The sequence below is a fragment of the Xiphophorus maculatus genome, chromosome 21, assembly GCF_002775205.1.
Source record: "Xiphophorus maculatus strain JP 163 A chromosome 21, X_maculatus-5.0-male, whole genome shotgun sequence".
In the NCBI taxonomy this organism is placed as follows: domain Eukaryota; kingdom Metazoa; phylum Chordata; class Actinopteri; order Cyprinodontiformes; family Poeciliidae; genus Xiphophorus; species Xiphophorus maculatus.
In genome coordinates this window covers 10,294,389-10,310,572 of record NC_036463.1, presented here as the reverse complement: position 1 = coordinate 10,310,572, position 16,184 = coordinate 10,294,389, and the positions used below count along the sequence as shown (strand labels likewise).

The 16,184-nt window shown below is 37.3% G+C and overlaps 2 protein-coding genes across 4 annotated transcripts in view; one reads left to right on the top strand and one right to left on the bottom strand.

Annotated features, from left to right (window-relative positions):
* The window catches only part of zbtb47 (zinc finger and BTB domain containing 47), a 28,982-nt gene extending 18,511 nt beyond the window's left edge, over nt 1-10,471 (top strand). For all 3 annotated transcript variants that reach the window (XM_014468364.2, XM_023326239.1, XM_023326240.1), the window contains one exon: nt 72-10,471. In XM_014468364.2, coding sequence (XP_014323850.2) covers nt 72-511 — 440 coding nt within the window. In that variant the 3' untranslated portion in view covers nt 512-10,471. The remainder of the gene's footprint in view (nt 1-71) is intronic.
* A 138-nt stretch (nt 10,472-10,609) lies between these two features.
* Nucleotides 10,610-14,925, bottom strand: klhl40 (kelch like family member 40). Its single transcript, XM_005797829.2, has 6 exons — nt 13,621-14,925; nt 12,675-12,835; nt 12,484-12,591; nt 12,202-12,387; nt 11,220-11,369; nt 10,610-11,027 (listed from the first exon to the last, which is right to left on the bottom strand). The coding sequence occupies exons 1-6, from the start codon at nt 14,740-14,742 to the stop codon at nt 10,916-10,918; spliced, it is 1,839 nt and encodes a 612-aa protein (XP_005797886.1). The 5' UTR covers nt 14,743-14,925; the 3' UTR covers nt 10,610-10,915.
* Nucleotides 14,926-16,184: the final 1,259 nt, after the last annotated feature.

Here is a 16,184-nt window from a genome sequence, read left to right as displayed (position 1 = left end):
TATCTAAGGGTTTAAACTTTAATGTAATGTTTAAGATGCATGACACAGCTCTGGTGTCCTTTATCCTTCAGGAGAGAAGCCGTACATCTGTGAGATCTGTGGGAAGAGCTTCACGAGTCGGCCCAACATGAAGCGCCACCGCCGCACCCACACCGGAGAGAAGCCGTACCCCTGCGAGGTGTGTGGTCAGCGCTTCCGCTTCTCCAACATGCTCAAGGCTCACAGGGAGAAGTGCTTTCACATCACCAACCCTATGGTGGTCCCAAACTGCGGTGACCCCCTCGGCCTCGACCTGCCCCTCGTCTCTCCTGCCGCGGACTCTTCCGGTCCAGCACAGCTGGGAACGCCAGCCTCCGCCGCCACGCCCTCCGCCGAATCCAGCCCACAGCTCCTCCACAGCACCCAGCTGTCTCTCTCCCTGCTGCACCCCATGGGGGGGCTGGCAACTGCCTCACGTTTACCGCCCCCTCCTCCCTTGTTCTCTGCTGGTAGGATGAACTCCAACAACTAACAAATTTCTGTAGCATTTAAAGCACTTTGTTTGGTTTCTCCTTGTTTAAGAGCAGACTCGCAGCGGGAGATTGACATTTACACAGAAGACAAAACTGAAAAAAAGGCTAGACGTAGACCTCGTAACAGACTCTTTCATCTGCATAAATAAGAAATAGTTATTTTTTACTCAGCTGAATACAGTATATAACCTCAAAGTCCTATCCGACTTATCCCATAACCTTTACACCACATTTATAAGTCCAGAGTTTTGCACAACAAATAGATTGTAACATCCTTTACCAAATAACTGTTACACATGCTCATAAAGGATGAGAGTAAAATACTTTTGTTCTCTGCCAGGATGTAGCGATTAGTTCCAGTCTGACCCAGCAATAACCAAACGCTCATTTTGACTTTGAACATGTACCTGTTTGTGACGTCACCAATAACCAAACCTGTAGCTCCCTTGCTATGGATAAGTAATGTAATATAGCATTTATAATCGATCCTGCACCTTACATTTGCCTCCTGTGACATTTAATATGTACTCCTGTTTTTTTTTGTTTTTTTTTCTGGTTGTGGTTGGGTAATTCGTGGCTTTAGTTTCAAAAGACATTAGAGAGGCTACAATGTGTGTAGTGGAGTGAGTGTGTGTTATTTTATTTTTTTTGTCTGTGCTGGTGTGTTAGAGTGATCTGTGAAGCAGAGACTGGAACTGAGAGTCTTCAGAACAACAAATTCACACTTGAGCTTCCACAAAGTCAGCAGATGAAGATATCCGCGACTCTTATGTTTGGCTTCCATTAACCATCCCAACTCTCTTACAGGTCTGTCTATTTATGTACCCTGTCTTGCAAAGGCATTCACTCCTATTGAACTTTTTTTCACATTTTGTGTTGCAACCACAAATTTTAATATATGTTTTTCATTTATTTGATACCCCAACACAGAGTAGTGCGCAAGTCTGACGTAGAAGGAAAATTATGCATGATTTTCTCGGTTTTCCTACTCTTACAAAAAGTGTCCAACCACCTTTCACTGTGGTTTCAGCTGAAAGTCTTTTGGAGTTTGTATTCATCGGCTTTACACCTCTAGAGATGGTAATTTGCAAAAAAGCTCAAGCTCAGTCAGATTGGGAGGAGAGTGTCTGTAAACAGCAATTTTTAATATTCTTAATTTCTTTAGGCCTGGACTTTGGCTGTGCCATTCTAATACATGAGTAAGCTTGGACTTTAAACATTTCATCGTTGCTCTGACTGTATGTTTAGGGTTGTCTTTCCCAGCCTCAAGTCCTTTGCTTCCTCTCACATGCTTTTCTCAAAGATATCCCTGTATTTTGTCCGTTTTCCCATCAGCTCTGACCAGCTAGCCTGTCTCTGTTGAAGAAAAGCATCCTCACACTATGTTACAATCAGGATGGTGTGTTCAGGGATATGTCTAATGTTGGAGTTTTTATTGCATGTACCTTTGGACATTTACGCCACAATGTTTGGTCTCATTGGTCCACATTCTTCAGCATGTAGTCTCCTTGCTGTTTCATACATGGTACACTGCAAGCATGACTTTATATAGCTTCCTCTTTTCACTCTTCAATGGGACCATATTCTTTGAGTGCAAGACTATTAGTTCTGAGGTTAACAGAATCTACCACCTGAGTTGTGTATCTCTGCAGCACCTCCAGAGCCTTGGCTCTTGGCTGCTTCTCTTATTAATGCTCTCCTCGCCTGGTCTGTCAGATTAGTTGGATGGGTCCTGTCTCAGTAGATTTGTGGTTGTGAAAGCAATTTTATTTAGAGGTGTCGGAGTGAAAGGTCCCACATGCAAATACATGCCACACTTTTCAGATTTTTGCTTGTAAAAAAAAAATCAGCAAAAAAATATGATGCAGTTTGCTGCTATGTTGTGACAATCCATGATAAAGTTCAATACTTCTGCAAGGCACTGTATATATAGTCAGAGATGTAAGACAACGGGGCATTTTTCTGTGACTGCTAATATACTAGGTCCAAAACCTCATGTACTCAAACAGTATAGCTGTACTTATATATCAAATTCTAATGTTATTGGTAAAGTTGAATACTGTTTATTCCTTCAGAAAGGAAATTCAGAGAAGTTTGCTCGCAAAACTAAATGTGTGCTTTTAATCTTTAGATGATTTAACTCGTATTGTAAAAGATCAAATCCCAGAAACAACAACCCAAAGCCTAAGTCTACTAAATGACATTAACTGTATATATTTTGTGAAACAATAATTTGTAGCCACAAATTAAAGTTATTGACTTGCAGTACAATACATTATTAATAAAGTAAAGATTATTATTAAAAGATTGCTAAAGGACTAGTTTTAAAGTATATGGAGAGGGTTTTTGTTGCTTCTTACTCAGAGTTTAAGTTAGAAAGATGTCGCCACTCAAAGACATATTAATCATTTTTCATATTTGATGTTAATTGGTACATCATTTCTAATTAAGCTCTTATATTAATTTCCAACTATTTATATATGTTTGGGAACGCCAAATAATCTCCAATTCTATTCAGGGCCTACATCTGGAAGTTTCTCTGAAGCAAGAGAGTAAATTTCTTCTGCACTATGCTAGTTTGTTAGCTTCCCCCTGTTTAAAGATGCTAAAAATGTCTCATCTATATGATATATCGAAGGAATCCTTTTAAAAATTGAAATATGGCCAGATCTTTTTCAGTGTAGAAAAAACTCTAGCTCAGTCTCTTGCTTTGAAGATTTATTTTTACAAGCAGTATAGTTTTGGAAAAGCTCTTCCGATTTCTGCGAAGGTTCATTTCTGCAGTTTTTGAACCCAGATTTTCCATTCCAAAAACAAGTTTGTTCATAAAATGAATTATGCACAGAACAGCAACTACATTACTTTAGTTGTTGACGAACAACTGTTTCCTATCTTACTATATATTTTGGGGTATCATAAAATGTGTTTATGTGGGTCTGAATATGATAAAATGAAAGGCTTGGGATGGAACATCAGGTTTTGTCATCCCTGTGAAGTTTGTGCGCTGATGATGCACTCTTGTTCTGAACAAAGCATGTGTATCAGGATCAAAGGTGTGGATTTTACTGTTCTGCTGCGTCAGGATAGCGTATGTTACTTTTGCTGTGATGTCACCCTATCAGGGTTTTTTGTTGTTATTTTTGTTTTAATCCCCTGAAGAATCAGTTGTCCAGCTCGGGATGAGTTGAAAGCTCTAAACATAGCCTGAGGTTTTCCAAGTTATTAAATATATGTATAAATAGGATTAATTTAAAAGTAGTAACATTTTATTCTGCAAACAGTTGAAGCCACTTCAATCATTCGGTACGCTAACGTGATTGAATCTTATGAGTTTGTATAGAATGTCAGAATAATATAGCATGAGACCAATAAAAGTTAATGTCAGATAGTTGCTGCATAATTGTGTATGTGCAGCAATTTTGCATATGTGCAATATTAATATATGGACTTTCAGAGTTGTGACACTTAAGTCCAGAAATGTTTCAACACGTCCAAAAAAAATCCATCGCAGCTTGGATCAGAGATCAAATCCTGCATGCTACAGTATCAGATGCTTAGACAAACAAAACCAGAGTGTTTTTTTCTTTCTTTTTTTTCCCCATCTACAATACCAGCTCCTCCTACGTCAATAAAATGCAAGCCTATCTGGAGCTACATAAAGGTGAGGCTATATGGAGCTTAGCCAATTTTCACCTTTGCGTAAGCTTTCCAGTTGCTTTAGTTAGCAGGTTTGAGTGGCATTGAGCAAATCATAAGACTGAAAGCTTTAAGTGGAATAAGAATTAACCCCATAAAATTTCAGTGTCATAATTGGCAAGTGTCTGAGTTCAGTTAGTGCACTCCTACTCACTTTATCTATATTCTGTAGTCTTAGTGTTGCTTCCCCCTGTATGTACTGTTCAGATGTAGATGTACATGATTTTTCTTTTTTTATGTTTACACAGAGAGAGCTGAATGTGTTTTCAGGTTGGTACGACGGAAAGACAATTTTTTAATGTTTTCTGCCTGTGTTAGTTTTGTTTTTGAATTTTTAAAAAATTGAGTCCTTTTGGTAAAATATCACATCAGCCCAAGATTTGTGTCTTTCATAAGCCCACATGAGGAACATATTTGGACATTATCTAAATAATGGTACTTTTTGAAAATCTTCCTACATACTCATCCATTTTTTTGTTGCTTTTTTGCATTTTGATTTGTTTATTTTGTACAGGGATTGCCCCTTGAAAATTAGAGCTTCCATATTGTAATTTAACTCAAATTATATTCTGGCTGTAATAAGATCCAGTTCAACCTTAGTGGACAATTAGCTTGAATTTTGCAAAAAGGCAAAACATCTATCAGTTTAAAAGTGGAAATGAACTTTCCTGTCTTTGAAGATAATTAGAAATAGAAAAAAAAAATTGTTTTCTTCTTAAAACTAAAAGTCACTTAAAATGTCTATATTCATGTCGACTACCAAGCATTCAGTAGGAAAATAAATTGCATAAGCTTTAAAGTTATACGTCTTAATATGTACTGTGTCTTGTAAAAGTATCCATAGTCCACGGGCCTATATTTATTTTGTCATGTTACAACCACGGACTTCTGCATTTAAATAGGAATTTACTTTGCTAATAGATCGACATGTAAGCCAAAAACTTCAAATTCAGTCACAACTGACTTTAGCACCTTGTTTCATGTTCACTGCTGCAAACTGAACTGTTTATAGCTTTCTTTCAGCAATGTTTATTCTTGCTCATCAGACTGGTGAAGTGCATGACTAGTGCTGTCAATAGATTCCTCAAACTGAGCTGTCGATCTCTGCAGCTTCACCACGGTTACCATGGGTGTCTTCTCTGATTAATACTTTAATCACAGAAAAGCTTTATTTATATTACGGTAAAATTGGTTGAACTGGATTTTATCTAGAGGTTTCAGAATAAAGGGGTCAGATTGCAAATACACACACCACACTATGACATAAAATCAAAATAAAGGTATTGAAGTTTTTGGTTGTAACATGACAAAATGTGAAAAATATTTGGAGTTTATACGAATGCGGAGCAGCATTTTGTGGCCTCTGACTGTTAAGAACTGGTTCTCTGTTGTTGCTGTTTATTACATCACAATCTGTCTGCAGATTTTACTAAGATCTTCTGAAAGCTGAGAGCATTCTCTTGTTTCTGCTATAGAAGCACTATCGCAAGAGACATTACTGACATTACTGTTTGTGTATTTGCCTTACAAATGGTGGGATTTCCACGTTTTTTGTGTTAAGCATAGGAGCTATAGCTGACAGATATATTGTGATGAACACTACTGATTTATGCACTTTGAATTCCTTTGCCATACTTGCCAACAAAGGGGGCATGTATGCAGACACAGGATGAAAACAAGTTGCAGAAATTTGTAAAGATGGAAATACGTACATCCTTTGTAGTTTTTTTTTTTAAGTGTAGATACTTTTGATTTCTAAATGCACAAAGGATAAATTGACACAAATGAGTATTAAAGCCTCAAAAATCACAAAAAATTGTATGTTACTTGTTGGAGTGTAAAGCCTAGTTTAATATTTGTGATGTTGCCATCCAACAAGTTAAAAAGTAAGAAGAGTTCAGTTAAGATGATTGGTTAGTTTATTTTTATTATCAATGAAAATAACCTGATAAGATAATATCAGATAAAAATTAAGATAAAAAAAAGCATGAGTTTATTTTTATGTAAGTTGCCTAATTGAGTAATGGGAATTATATTAATTCTAACAGCACTTTATTTTCTTCTTCAGCTCCATAGAGTTTTAAAGCTGACATAGTAGCACTTATTCCACATAAAAAAAGCTGATACAGTGTGTGTGTGCGCGCACATGCGTGTCTGTATAACAAAAGATTATAGGAAATAAGAAAAATTCTTCTTGAATTAAATGTGTCCTTGGCGGGTTCCTCAGACACTAAATTTTAACAAAACTGGTTTTGAAGTACATCCCACTATACTTACATGGAATGGGATCATAAAATGAGATCGGAGTAATTAAAAACCTCTTGAAATAATATAAATCCATCAAACTGCATTCTATCTTTCATGTTGTAAGTGAATGATATAATGTGAGAGCAGTTTTATGGCCTAGTTGGAAAATGTGTTGGGAAAACTGTGGAGAAAGGCTAAAATGTCTTTTTTTAATATTTTAATCTCGTCCTGGACAGAGTGAGCAAATTATATTGCTGTAGACGACAACATTTGTTGGTTATTTTTATTTCTTGTTAATTTAAGAAGCTACTCTTCCCTAAAGCCATTTAGGGAAGAGTATCTGTTAAAAATTGAAGTAATCATTTACGCAATTCTATCTGTTCCTTATTCTCTACTTGTAACCTATGATGAAGATTTCCAAAGTATGAAGGAAAACAAAATATTTTTATATTTTAGATTTTTTTTTTAAAGTCGTCACCTTTTGCTTTGATGACATTTTTTCACACTGCAATTTCTCAATTCATTAGGTATTCTCCTGAACTGGTTTTATATCAGAAATCATTCAACTAAGTAAAGAGAAACTATTGTCCGTCGCTACTTGAAGACATGAACGTCAGAAAATCGGAAAAATGTCTAGTATTGTTGCAAAGACCATCAAACGCTGATGAAACTTGTTCTCAAAAGGAATCCTTGTGAGGAATGGAAGATAAATAGTTGCCTTTATCCAGGGGTTGACTCCTATATGCATGGTTCACACTGTAAACCATCATGGTGGAGGAGATACTGGGATGGTTGGGGTACTTTACTGGTGATATTGCTGGTAATTTATTTAAAATCCAAAAGCAGATTTATTAGGATACAGTTTCATCCCATCTGGTTTCTGTTTAGTTGGACCATTGCTAGTTTTTCAAAGAAAAGAAGAAAGACCAAAGACACCTCCAGCCAATATAAGGGCTATTCGGGGTTCCTATGCAGTCTGAAAAGTACAGAATTGGATTCCAATAATTGGCAAAAGTGAATATGGCTGCTAAAGACTGAGAAATCGGAAAAGTTGAGTGTGGAAAAGTCTGAAATTGTTGCATAGACCCTCATCCTCAAAAAGAGTGATTGATTCCAGGTACTTTTATAATAAGTTACTTACAAATGAATATACATTAATATCAAAGCTAAAAGCCAATAAGATCTCAGCACCTTTAGAAACAGCCCCAAGACTGTTGGAAAATCATCCCAGGTACCACAGGAAGCTGACTAAGAAAACACCAAACGTGTACAAACTTCTCATCAAAATCTAAAATAGAAAACACTTTGTTCACTACACAGATTTTCCTTCATAGTTTGGATGCTTTCTGTATTAATCCACAATGTAAAAAAAAAAAGTGAGGAAGAACTATTTTGCTGGTTGTATGTTATCCTAGATATCTACTATTCTGCTGGTTTTAGATGCAACAATTGTCCAACACACCTGAATCAAATTAACGGCTCATTACCAGATCACTGCCAAACATGATGACATGCTTAAGAGGTAATTTAAGAATTCGATTTAGGTGTTTGAGCAGGATTGCATCTAAAAAATACCGGATGGTCGAGCTCAAGGTTTAGGGTTGGAGACCCCTTTCCTAGAGCCATCAACTATGGAAAAGAAATCAAACAAATACTTCTTGCTCTTTTACTGTTTGTTCTTTTAGTGGTTCAACATTAGTTCAAAACAACCTGTGATATAAATGCATCATCGAACTTGATGTGTTTGCAGTTTACTTTTGATATTTCTCTCACAAGAACATTAAAAGTAAACACAAATGCCAAAAATGTTTAGGAAATATTACGCAACTGTTACATCCTTTGTCAGAATGGAGGGTTTTTGCGTCCATTTATTTTTTGGGGGTGAATGCTGGGTTGAAGAGAAAAGGAGGCACATCTTAAATGTGTTTTAGGAAGGAGTTTGTCTTGTTTTGTGTTAAAACTACCCATGAAATGGGCTTTTTCTATGTGTTTTGGATTTTGCAGATCTGGGTCATTTTCCCCTTCCACTGATTTGTTCCTCCATTTTGTATGGTTTCCTATTTTCTGCCTGTAAACAAATTTGTTTGTACTCATGCACCTATACATCTCAGTTTATTTCTATGGGTATTTTAAAGAATTATGGAGGTAATTAGTCATAAAAATGTTTCACAGCACATTTTCGTAACATTTTGTTTTATATCCCATTTTACTGAATTTGATTCTGACCCGCAGATGGCCAAGGTGATGCCAATAAAATATGAAAAATAAAGACCAAAATAATTATGATTAACCTCTTAATGATGGATATTTTTCCTAGTAAAGTCAAAAAATATCTTCTTCTTACATTAGACCGTAGAAAGAATTTAGAAAATGTTACCAAAGTTAATACAGGAACAAAATATCACCCCAGAGGATATAAATGCACATGGTTGGTATGATAGATCTCATGGCAGAGATAACACGTAACCCAGAAAATATGAACAAACAAAACTACTAAGCAACAAAGGGGAAAATGACCAGTGCCTTGGTCAGCTGCTAGAAATGTGTCCAAAAAATATTTTGATTTTGTGGCCTTTCCTCTATTGCTTGGAAAAGGGCCACATCTAAAGTCATTACGAAAACTCTTGTTGGATGTTGAAGAAAAAGTACTGTATGAAAGAATTTAGTGGTATATTGTGGTCTGTTTCTGTCTTTTTTTCTTCTGTGTTTATCCCCATTTTTTGTTATTTTTTAAATGACCATTTCCTCCATATTTGTTCAAATATTTGGAGCCTCAAAACTGACTAAACTGAGTTGGCTATTGAATTAAGAAAGAGAACATAATTTGTATGTTTGCTGTTGGTATTTGTCTTTAGACCTTTTTATCTGCCTTAACCTATCATATTTACAGTTCTTATGTATAATCTAGAAATTAATCTTGTATTATAATTAAAATTATACTATTCAATTATAGTAGAAGTATGACTTCTATTACAATAAAATACATTTGGAAATAGATCAGTTAAGAGGCAAAATTATACATATTAAAATTACTTTAATACTACATGATAATGTAGATTAAAAGGGAAAAAATATGCAAAAATATTCGATTTCACATCATTTAGAATCACAATCAAAATTTGCTAATTATAATACATGTAATTTCTGTTGTAATTTCCTGACGATTGGTAGAAAAAAAGCTAAAATTAAGTAAATGGCAAAGTAATAAAAACAAAGCCTTAGTTTGAATGTGATTGTGCACTTAAATCTAGCTTAACACTCCTGAATGTCAGCAGTGGTAAATGCTAATTTTGTTCATTAGCTTGTTAGCTGAAATATTGCCAGCAATGCTAATGTTAGCACTGCAGCAGTCCAGAAGGATACAGCTGGACAGTACTTGTAATATTTTAATAGCTTTTTATACTTTTATGTCTTGTCATTAATTAGCTAGGACAAGATGAGACACTTTCATACTTTTTAATAGGCCTGACCAACCTCAAAATGCATGGCGGCATGATTTGGGGGATCATGTTCAAAAAGAGAGAAGAGATTTAGTTTTGTCAGCTTTGGAGCTCCTTTGACAACTACAATTTTTTTGTATGTTTTTTTAAAAAAAAAGAGAACCTTTGATTAGCTGCTTTAAGATTGTATATCTCATCCAAACCCCTCATTGCCCCTCAGCCAATACCACCATATTTAAATCTATATATACCTTCAAGTGTATTTCCAGCACTTATTGCTACCACAGCATTGAGAAATCATGAAATGTATTATTAATCGCTGATTCTCTGCTCTATAATGGTAACAGTACAATATGTATTGGGTGATTCTGGTATTCACAACCCATGTGTAGACAGTAGTTGTCCCATTCAGCTATAATAACACAAAAACAGTACAAGGACATTAGAGTCTAGAGGTGCTAAAGACAGTAGGGTGTATTTTTTTGTTCCTTTTATTGTAATATTGACAAGTGTTAACTGTCTGTAACACAATAGAGCATTATGAAATCATTTCAATATTAAACAATATAGATATTATCTGCATGTCTTGTGTTTGTTTCTATGCATACTCTTCTGTTTGTGCATTGTGTTTTATAGCTTGTTGAAAGAAGCAGGGATTTTGACTTTGCTGCCCTCTATTGGGCAGTAAACATATGTGTAAAAGAAGGCTTTAGCTTGGTTTCATAATTTTTATTCAGTTCAGTGAAAGAATGTAGATTCTGTAGATATAAATGTTCAAATCACCATCCATTACTTGCAGAAACGCATACAAAAATCTTATTGCAGAAAAAAAAATCATTTTTATACCACAGTGCTAATTAGAAAAGCCCCAACTCTGTGTGAAAATCAAATGAACATGTTATTACCAATCTTTCATTAAATCCTAATGTCTTTGATAATTAATGTGCCCTGGAAAAGTGTAAAAATGGTGCAATTATTTCCAAGTCAATTTTCATTGAGATACAGGAAGTGTGCAGAGCTTCACATCTTGGTGAGACGCAGGGTGTTCAAGCGGACCCCCAGTACTGTGGCCCCAGAGGCATACTGAATTTCTCTGAGAATCCCGTTCCACTTCCTCTCCGTCTCATTATACCTGCGAAGGTTTTATAGAAGAGTCAAGTTGGGTTGAGTGACATCCTTAATTGCTTTTTTTTGGCTAAACAGTATCAGAACATACTTCTGATACTGTGCTCATCTTAGTTTCCAGATTTAATTTAAAGGCAGTTCTCAACTATTTTTGCAGGACAGAATAATTTAAGGAATTATACATTGAGAAAAGTTGTACCTCCAAATGTCATTCGTCTCTTTGGGAAGGATTTCATCGCTGTCTTCTAAAGGCATCATGGCAAAACCTCCCACAGCGTAGAGAGAACCAGCCAAAGAGACAAGACTTAGAGAGCTTCGCTCCTGAGGAAATGGCTCGAAATCTGACCACCTGACCATTGAAAATAACAGGCATACATAAATAAACTCACAGTTAAAATGGCTGTTTTAGAAAGAAAAAACAGCTGTGATGAAATTGTTTTAGGTCAAATTGACTTAGACCCCTTTGTTTTGGTGAAAATAGTCAGTTTAAATTGAATCATATCTGCCACATTTCATACAGAAATATGTACTTAAGGTGGTGCCCATTAAAACTGATATAAGTTTTTATACAGAATCTTTTACAACTAATTTCAAGCCATTGATAAAATGTTTGTTTCTTTGCTTTCTCTAGATAAATGATTGAGTGAATGAATGTGTGAATGGATAAATGACAGATTGTAGTGTAAATCACTTTAGAGTCCTCAGACTTGATAAGGCGCTAGCTGTACAAGTGTAGGCCATTTACCATAAGGACCCTTGCTAAACCAACATGCATACATAAATATTAGTAATTTTGTCTTATTTGTTATCTTTAAGCAAAATTTAATTCAACATATTTTATAAACAGATATTTTATTTGTTTACAGAGAAATAGGGCTGAAGTTCTCAAAATTATTAGTCTGCTGAAAATGAACCAATGGTCTATTTTAAATATCTGAATTGCAACCTGAAGAAATAAAAAAAAAAACAGGTTTCAAATAATGACTGCATCAGTCATTATTTGAAGGAGTTCTCCAAACCAATCTGGCCATCATGTAATTGGTCCCTAAGGTTACTCATCAGTACTGCCACCCATGGCAGCAGCAGCTGTCAACAATGTTTTATATTTTTATCATAAATTGTCTGCTTAAGACTATCCAGCCGTTTCTTAGTTGGAAATTTGGACTCTGTGCAGAACTCACGTATTGGTAGCGATGCCGTACACCTCCACTGTGTCTGTCAGGCCGTCGTCGGTCACGCCTCCTGCTACATATATTTTGTCTTGATGAAGAGTGGCTCCGAATAAGGAGCGTGCCGTCTTCATTGGAGCAAGCTCTTTCCATTCAAACCTCTTGACATCATATGAACACATCCTCTTCAGGCAGTTCCTTTTTTTAACATATAATGGCACAGTAACTTTTAGGGTTTACTGTGTTACTTTTATATGGTGTGATTGTAACGTGCCGATTGCAACATATACTCACTTGTTGTCTCCCTTTCCTCCTATCACATACACAACATCTTTGTGTGATACGGCTGAATGTCCATAAACTGGGTAAGGAATTGACTCGGACTCACCCCATTTGAACGATCTGTGAATAATCAATCACAGAAGCAAGTGAAAACAGGTTGTTTAGAAAAATCAGAGCAAGAAATTATTTTAATTGTAACTTACTGCCTGTCATAGACCAAAACCGTGTCCAGTGTGCCCTCCTTATCTTTCAGTTCCTTCCCTCCCAGAACGAAGATGGAGTTCTCACCTTCGGCCATCCCAAACAAGAACCTTGGAGTCGGGAGGGGAGGCATCCCGAGCCAGTCGGTACTGACAGGATCATACTGCAGTCACAGAAATATTTACAAATTAGCTCTGCAGTTAAAGGTAGAAGTTGGTTGTTTTGCTTCTTGTCCACCTTGTACATTTCCTTTCCTTTTGATCGTTTTGTATTCAACTTTTTCTACTCTTATGCGACTCTAGTAAATAACATCCACTGTCAGGACTTCCATCAGTTAGTTTGGTTTCATGTGGACTCAAAGTTTTTCATATTTCATGAGTCCTATTCCTCAAACAGACATCAGAAATAAAATTAAAATTTGATTTAATACAAAATTCTTAGAAAGTAAAAAACTTAAATTATACATGGGATTTGGGGATTTTTATAGATTTTTATTTCCATAACTCATGAAAATACTTAGCTGCAAAGGACAGTGAACTAATAATTTAAATGGATAGGAGTGAAAGAATTTGTTTACTGGTACAAAATGGAGGAGCCACTAAAGGTGTAAACTGTAAACAAGCTTGTCTTCAGCATGTCTTGCATTTTATATGTAAACCTTTGAATTTTAAGTAGTAAAACTCTCATTGTTTTCCTAAAGAATAGAAATAACTTTAGCAATCCGAACTAATCTCTGACTGTCTTTTTATATTGTGTATGTTAATATCTGGTCTCAACTTTATGCTAAACCTCCATAATTTTATGATAACATCATTTAACGGTAAGATTTAAAATGTTTTTGTAATAGTAAAATAGTTTTTTTTCCTCAAATTAATCAGATTCCAGATGTTACCTACAGTATTTAGTAACTTTATAATGTCTCATATATTTTTAGAACAGCTTTCATACCTGCAGGAAGTAGGAGCACAGAGGGTCCTCCTTGTTCTCTTCATCAACAAATAATCCTCCAATCACAAAGATCTGGTTCTCCTTGGTGACCAGGCTGACATGGTTCTTGGGAACTTGCGTGGAAACCGACGCCATGAAGCAGTCGTTGCCTGACGGGTCGTACCCCACAGTGCCGGTGTCGTTCACCATCAGTATTAGGTCCTTGACAAACATCCCAAATCGCAGGTTGTCATTTAGAATAGCCGGTAGAAGATTTTCTTCATCCTCTTTGTCTTCAGTTTCTCCATCTTTCGCTGCCCCTCCCTCTTCCTTTTTGCTTTTTTTAATCTCCGGCATTTTCCCTCCTCGAGCGTCCTTGACCAGCTTCAGCTTCAGATGAAGCTCTGGATTAGCAGAGATGAGTTGGTGTTTCTCCACCTTTTCTTTCAGGTAATCGTCTGTGACAAGACGCAAACGAACGCAGTCCAGCAAATCTGGGAGTTCTTTCTCTCTGCTCTCGGTGTCCCGGCACACCCATCGCATCAGAGCCTCGAAAACAACCTCCTCCGTCTCCACGTTCAAGTTGTCATTCGTCAAAATGGCTGCCACCTCGGTCGCGTTAAGCTGGAGGAAGTCTTCGTCTTTGGAGATGAGCTGGAAACGCTCGCAGGCATAGTTCCGGGCGGAGACAGCCAGCCTGGGGCAGTCCAGCATCAAACCGAGCCTGAAGATAGCCAGGCAATTGCTGAGGCTGAGGCGCTTTTGTAAGAAAGACACACAAACAGTGAAAATTGAAGGAATCTGGTACATGTTGGCAACGGCAAAGATGTCCTGGACGTTCTGCTCTGTGACATTGATCTTGGAGGTGTACAGGTACTTGAGGATCAGACCGATGACACCGGGCTCAACGTCCTCCAGCACGATTTCTCTCTTTTTGCTTTCATCCAGGTCAGACAAAAAAATGGACCGGAAGTATGAGCTGCAGGCACACAGCACCAGGCGGTGACAAGGAAACTCCTTGTCTTTGATCTTCAGGACGCAGTCCACCAGCTTGTCGTTCTCCAGCAAATCATACAGGCCATCCTGGAGGAGAGTCTGCTGGTACACCCTGGGCTCATCCATGGGATTTATAGGCACAGCCATCTGAGAAGTCTTTAAGATGACACAGATAAAGTAGAATCGGATCCTCTTTATTGCACAGAATTTGGCTTTCCAGTCCAGAGTGGCTTTAGATGAACAGCGACCCTGCTCACCGCCTGAATCCTGGGACGGCTCGCTTTCTCAGCTGTCATGACCCTTCAACTGAGCTCCAACTGGAGGGTTATTTTTAGAGTGCTTGCTTGCTTTAGAGCTATGGGGGCTTTATTCTGGAACATTGCTGGAAATGCAATAACCCTGTCTCTGTCCGGCTTTCTTACCTCCCACTCACCCGCTCCCCTGGATAATCCGCCCACTCTCAAACAGCTGAGGCATATCTCATTGGAAGCATTTCCAATATAGCAAACCGTGATACTTCATGAGGCCTCTGTGACCAATTCAACCTAGCCATGTCGTCATTGAGGTAGAATCTTATCCCAGCTATCTCAACTGTGGTTGAAATTTAAGGCTAGATTTAAGTTGCCAAGAACAACAATTTAAGGGAAGGAAAGGTACCTTCTAAAGCTGCATCCAAATTCAGAACTCTTGACGTCTTCAGTCCAAAGCTGATCTCTTGACAAATTAAATAATGTAAAACGAGTCCAGCAAACAAAATGTTCTGTATGTCAGACTTTATTCAGGTCATCTTTAATGATGCTGAAACTGGACCTGAACAACTGAAACGACCCCAGGTTTTACAAGGTCGCAAAAGATTTGGGACCTTGTCCCAGCATACCAGTCATTCTTGTACCAGAATGACTGGTATGAATTGGTGGAAGAGATCACCAATTCATCTCCATGCTCTCTTCCCTAAAATTCTGGAGAGACTTGTGATTTTTGTTGGTTTTAGTTATCCGGAAAGTTTTTTTTCTGGAGTCACAGGAAGAGTCTACATTGCTTTAAGATGCCACTCATGGCATCTGTTATCACCTTAAAAAAATAATTCATCCCCTTACGTTTTGTGTTTGTTGTAGGATCTTTTTCAAATCAAATGCTATTTTTTTTATACTGCTAGTCCATTTTTGGTTTATGTTCTATAGAAACCCAGAACCCCTGTCCCAGTCTCAATCTTTAACAGTCTTTACCTATGTGTGTGTTTCATTTAGCCATTTCTATGGGTGTTGATGGCGGTATAGCAGTTCGTCCCATAACCGGGTGTTGCTGGTTTGAGCTTTGTCCGTCTCTGTGTCATTGGACAAGACACTTCACTCGCTTTGCCTGCTGGTAGTGGTCACAGAACGCTTTACCTCTGCCAGACTGCTACAGGGCAGCTGTGGCTGCAATGCAGAAGCTGTCACTATGGTGGGTGCTTTGGGGTCCTCTAGACTTTATAACGTACTTTGCAAATACATGCTACTTACCATTTCACATTTATATGAAACGTACTCTTCTGCTGAACCTTTGCCCCAGTCTCAACTCTCTTAAAGCTTCCAGCACGTTTGTGTTTT

Coding starts and splice junctions, on each gene's coding strand:
- klhl40 (XM_005797829.2), bottom strand. CDS start 14,742: ATGGCTGTGCCTATAAATCCCATGGATGAGCCCAGGGTGTACCAGCAG. Junction 12,388..12,483: donor GGAGGAAAGGGAGACAACAA/GTGAGTATATGT, acceptor TGTTAAAAAAAG/GAACTGCCTGAAGAGGATGT. Junction 11,370..12,201: donor TACGGCATCGCTACCAATAC/GTGAGTTCTGCA, acceptor TTCAATGGTCAG/GTGGTCAGATTTCGAGCCAT.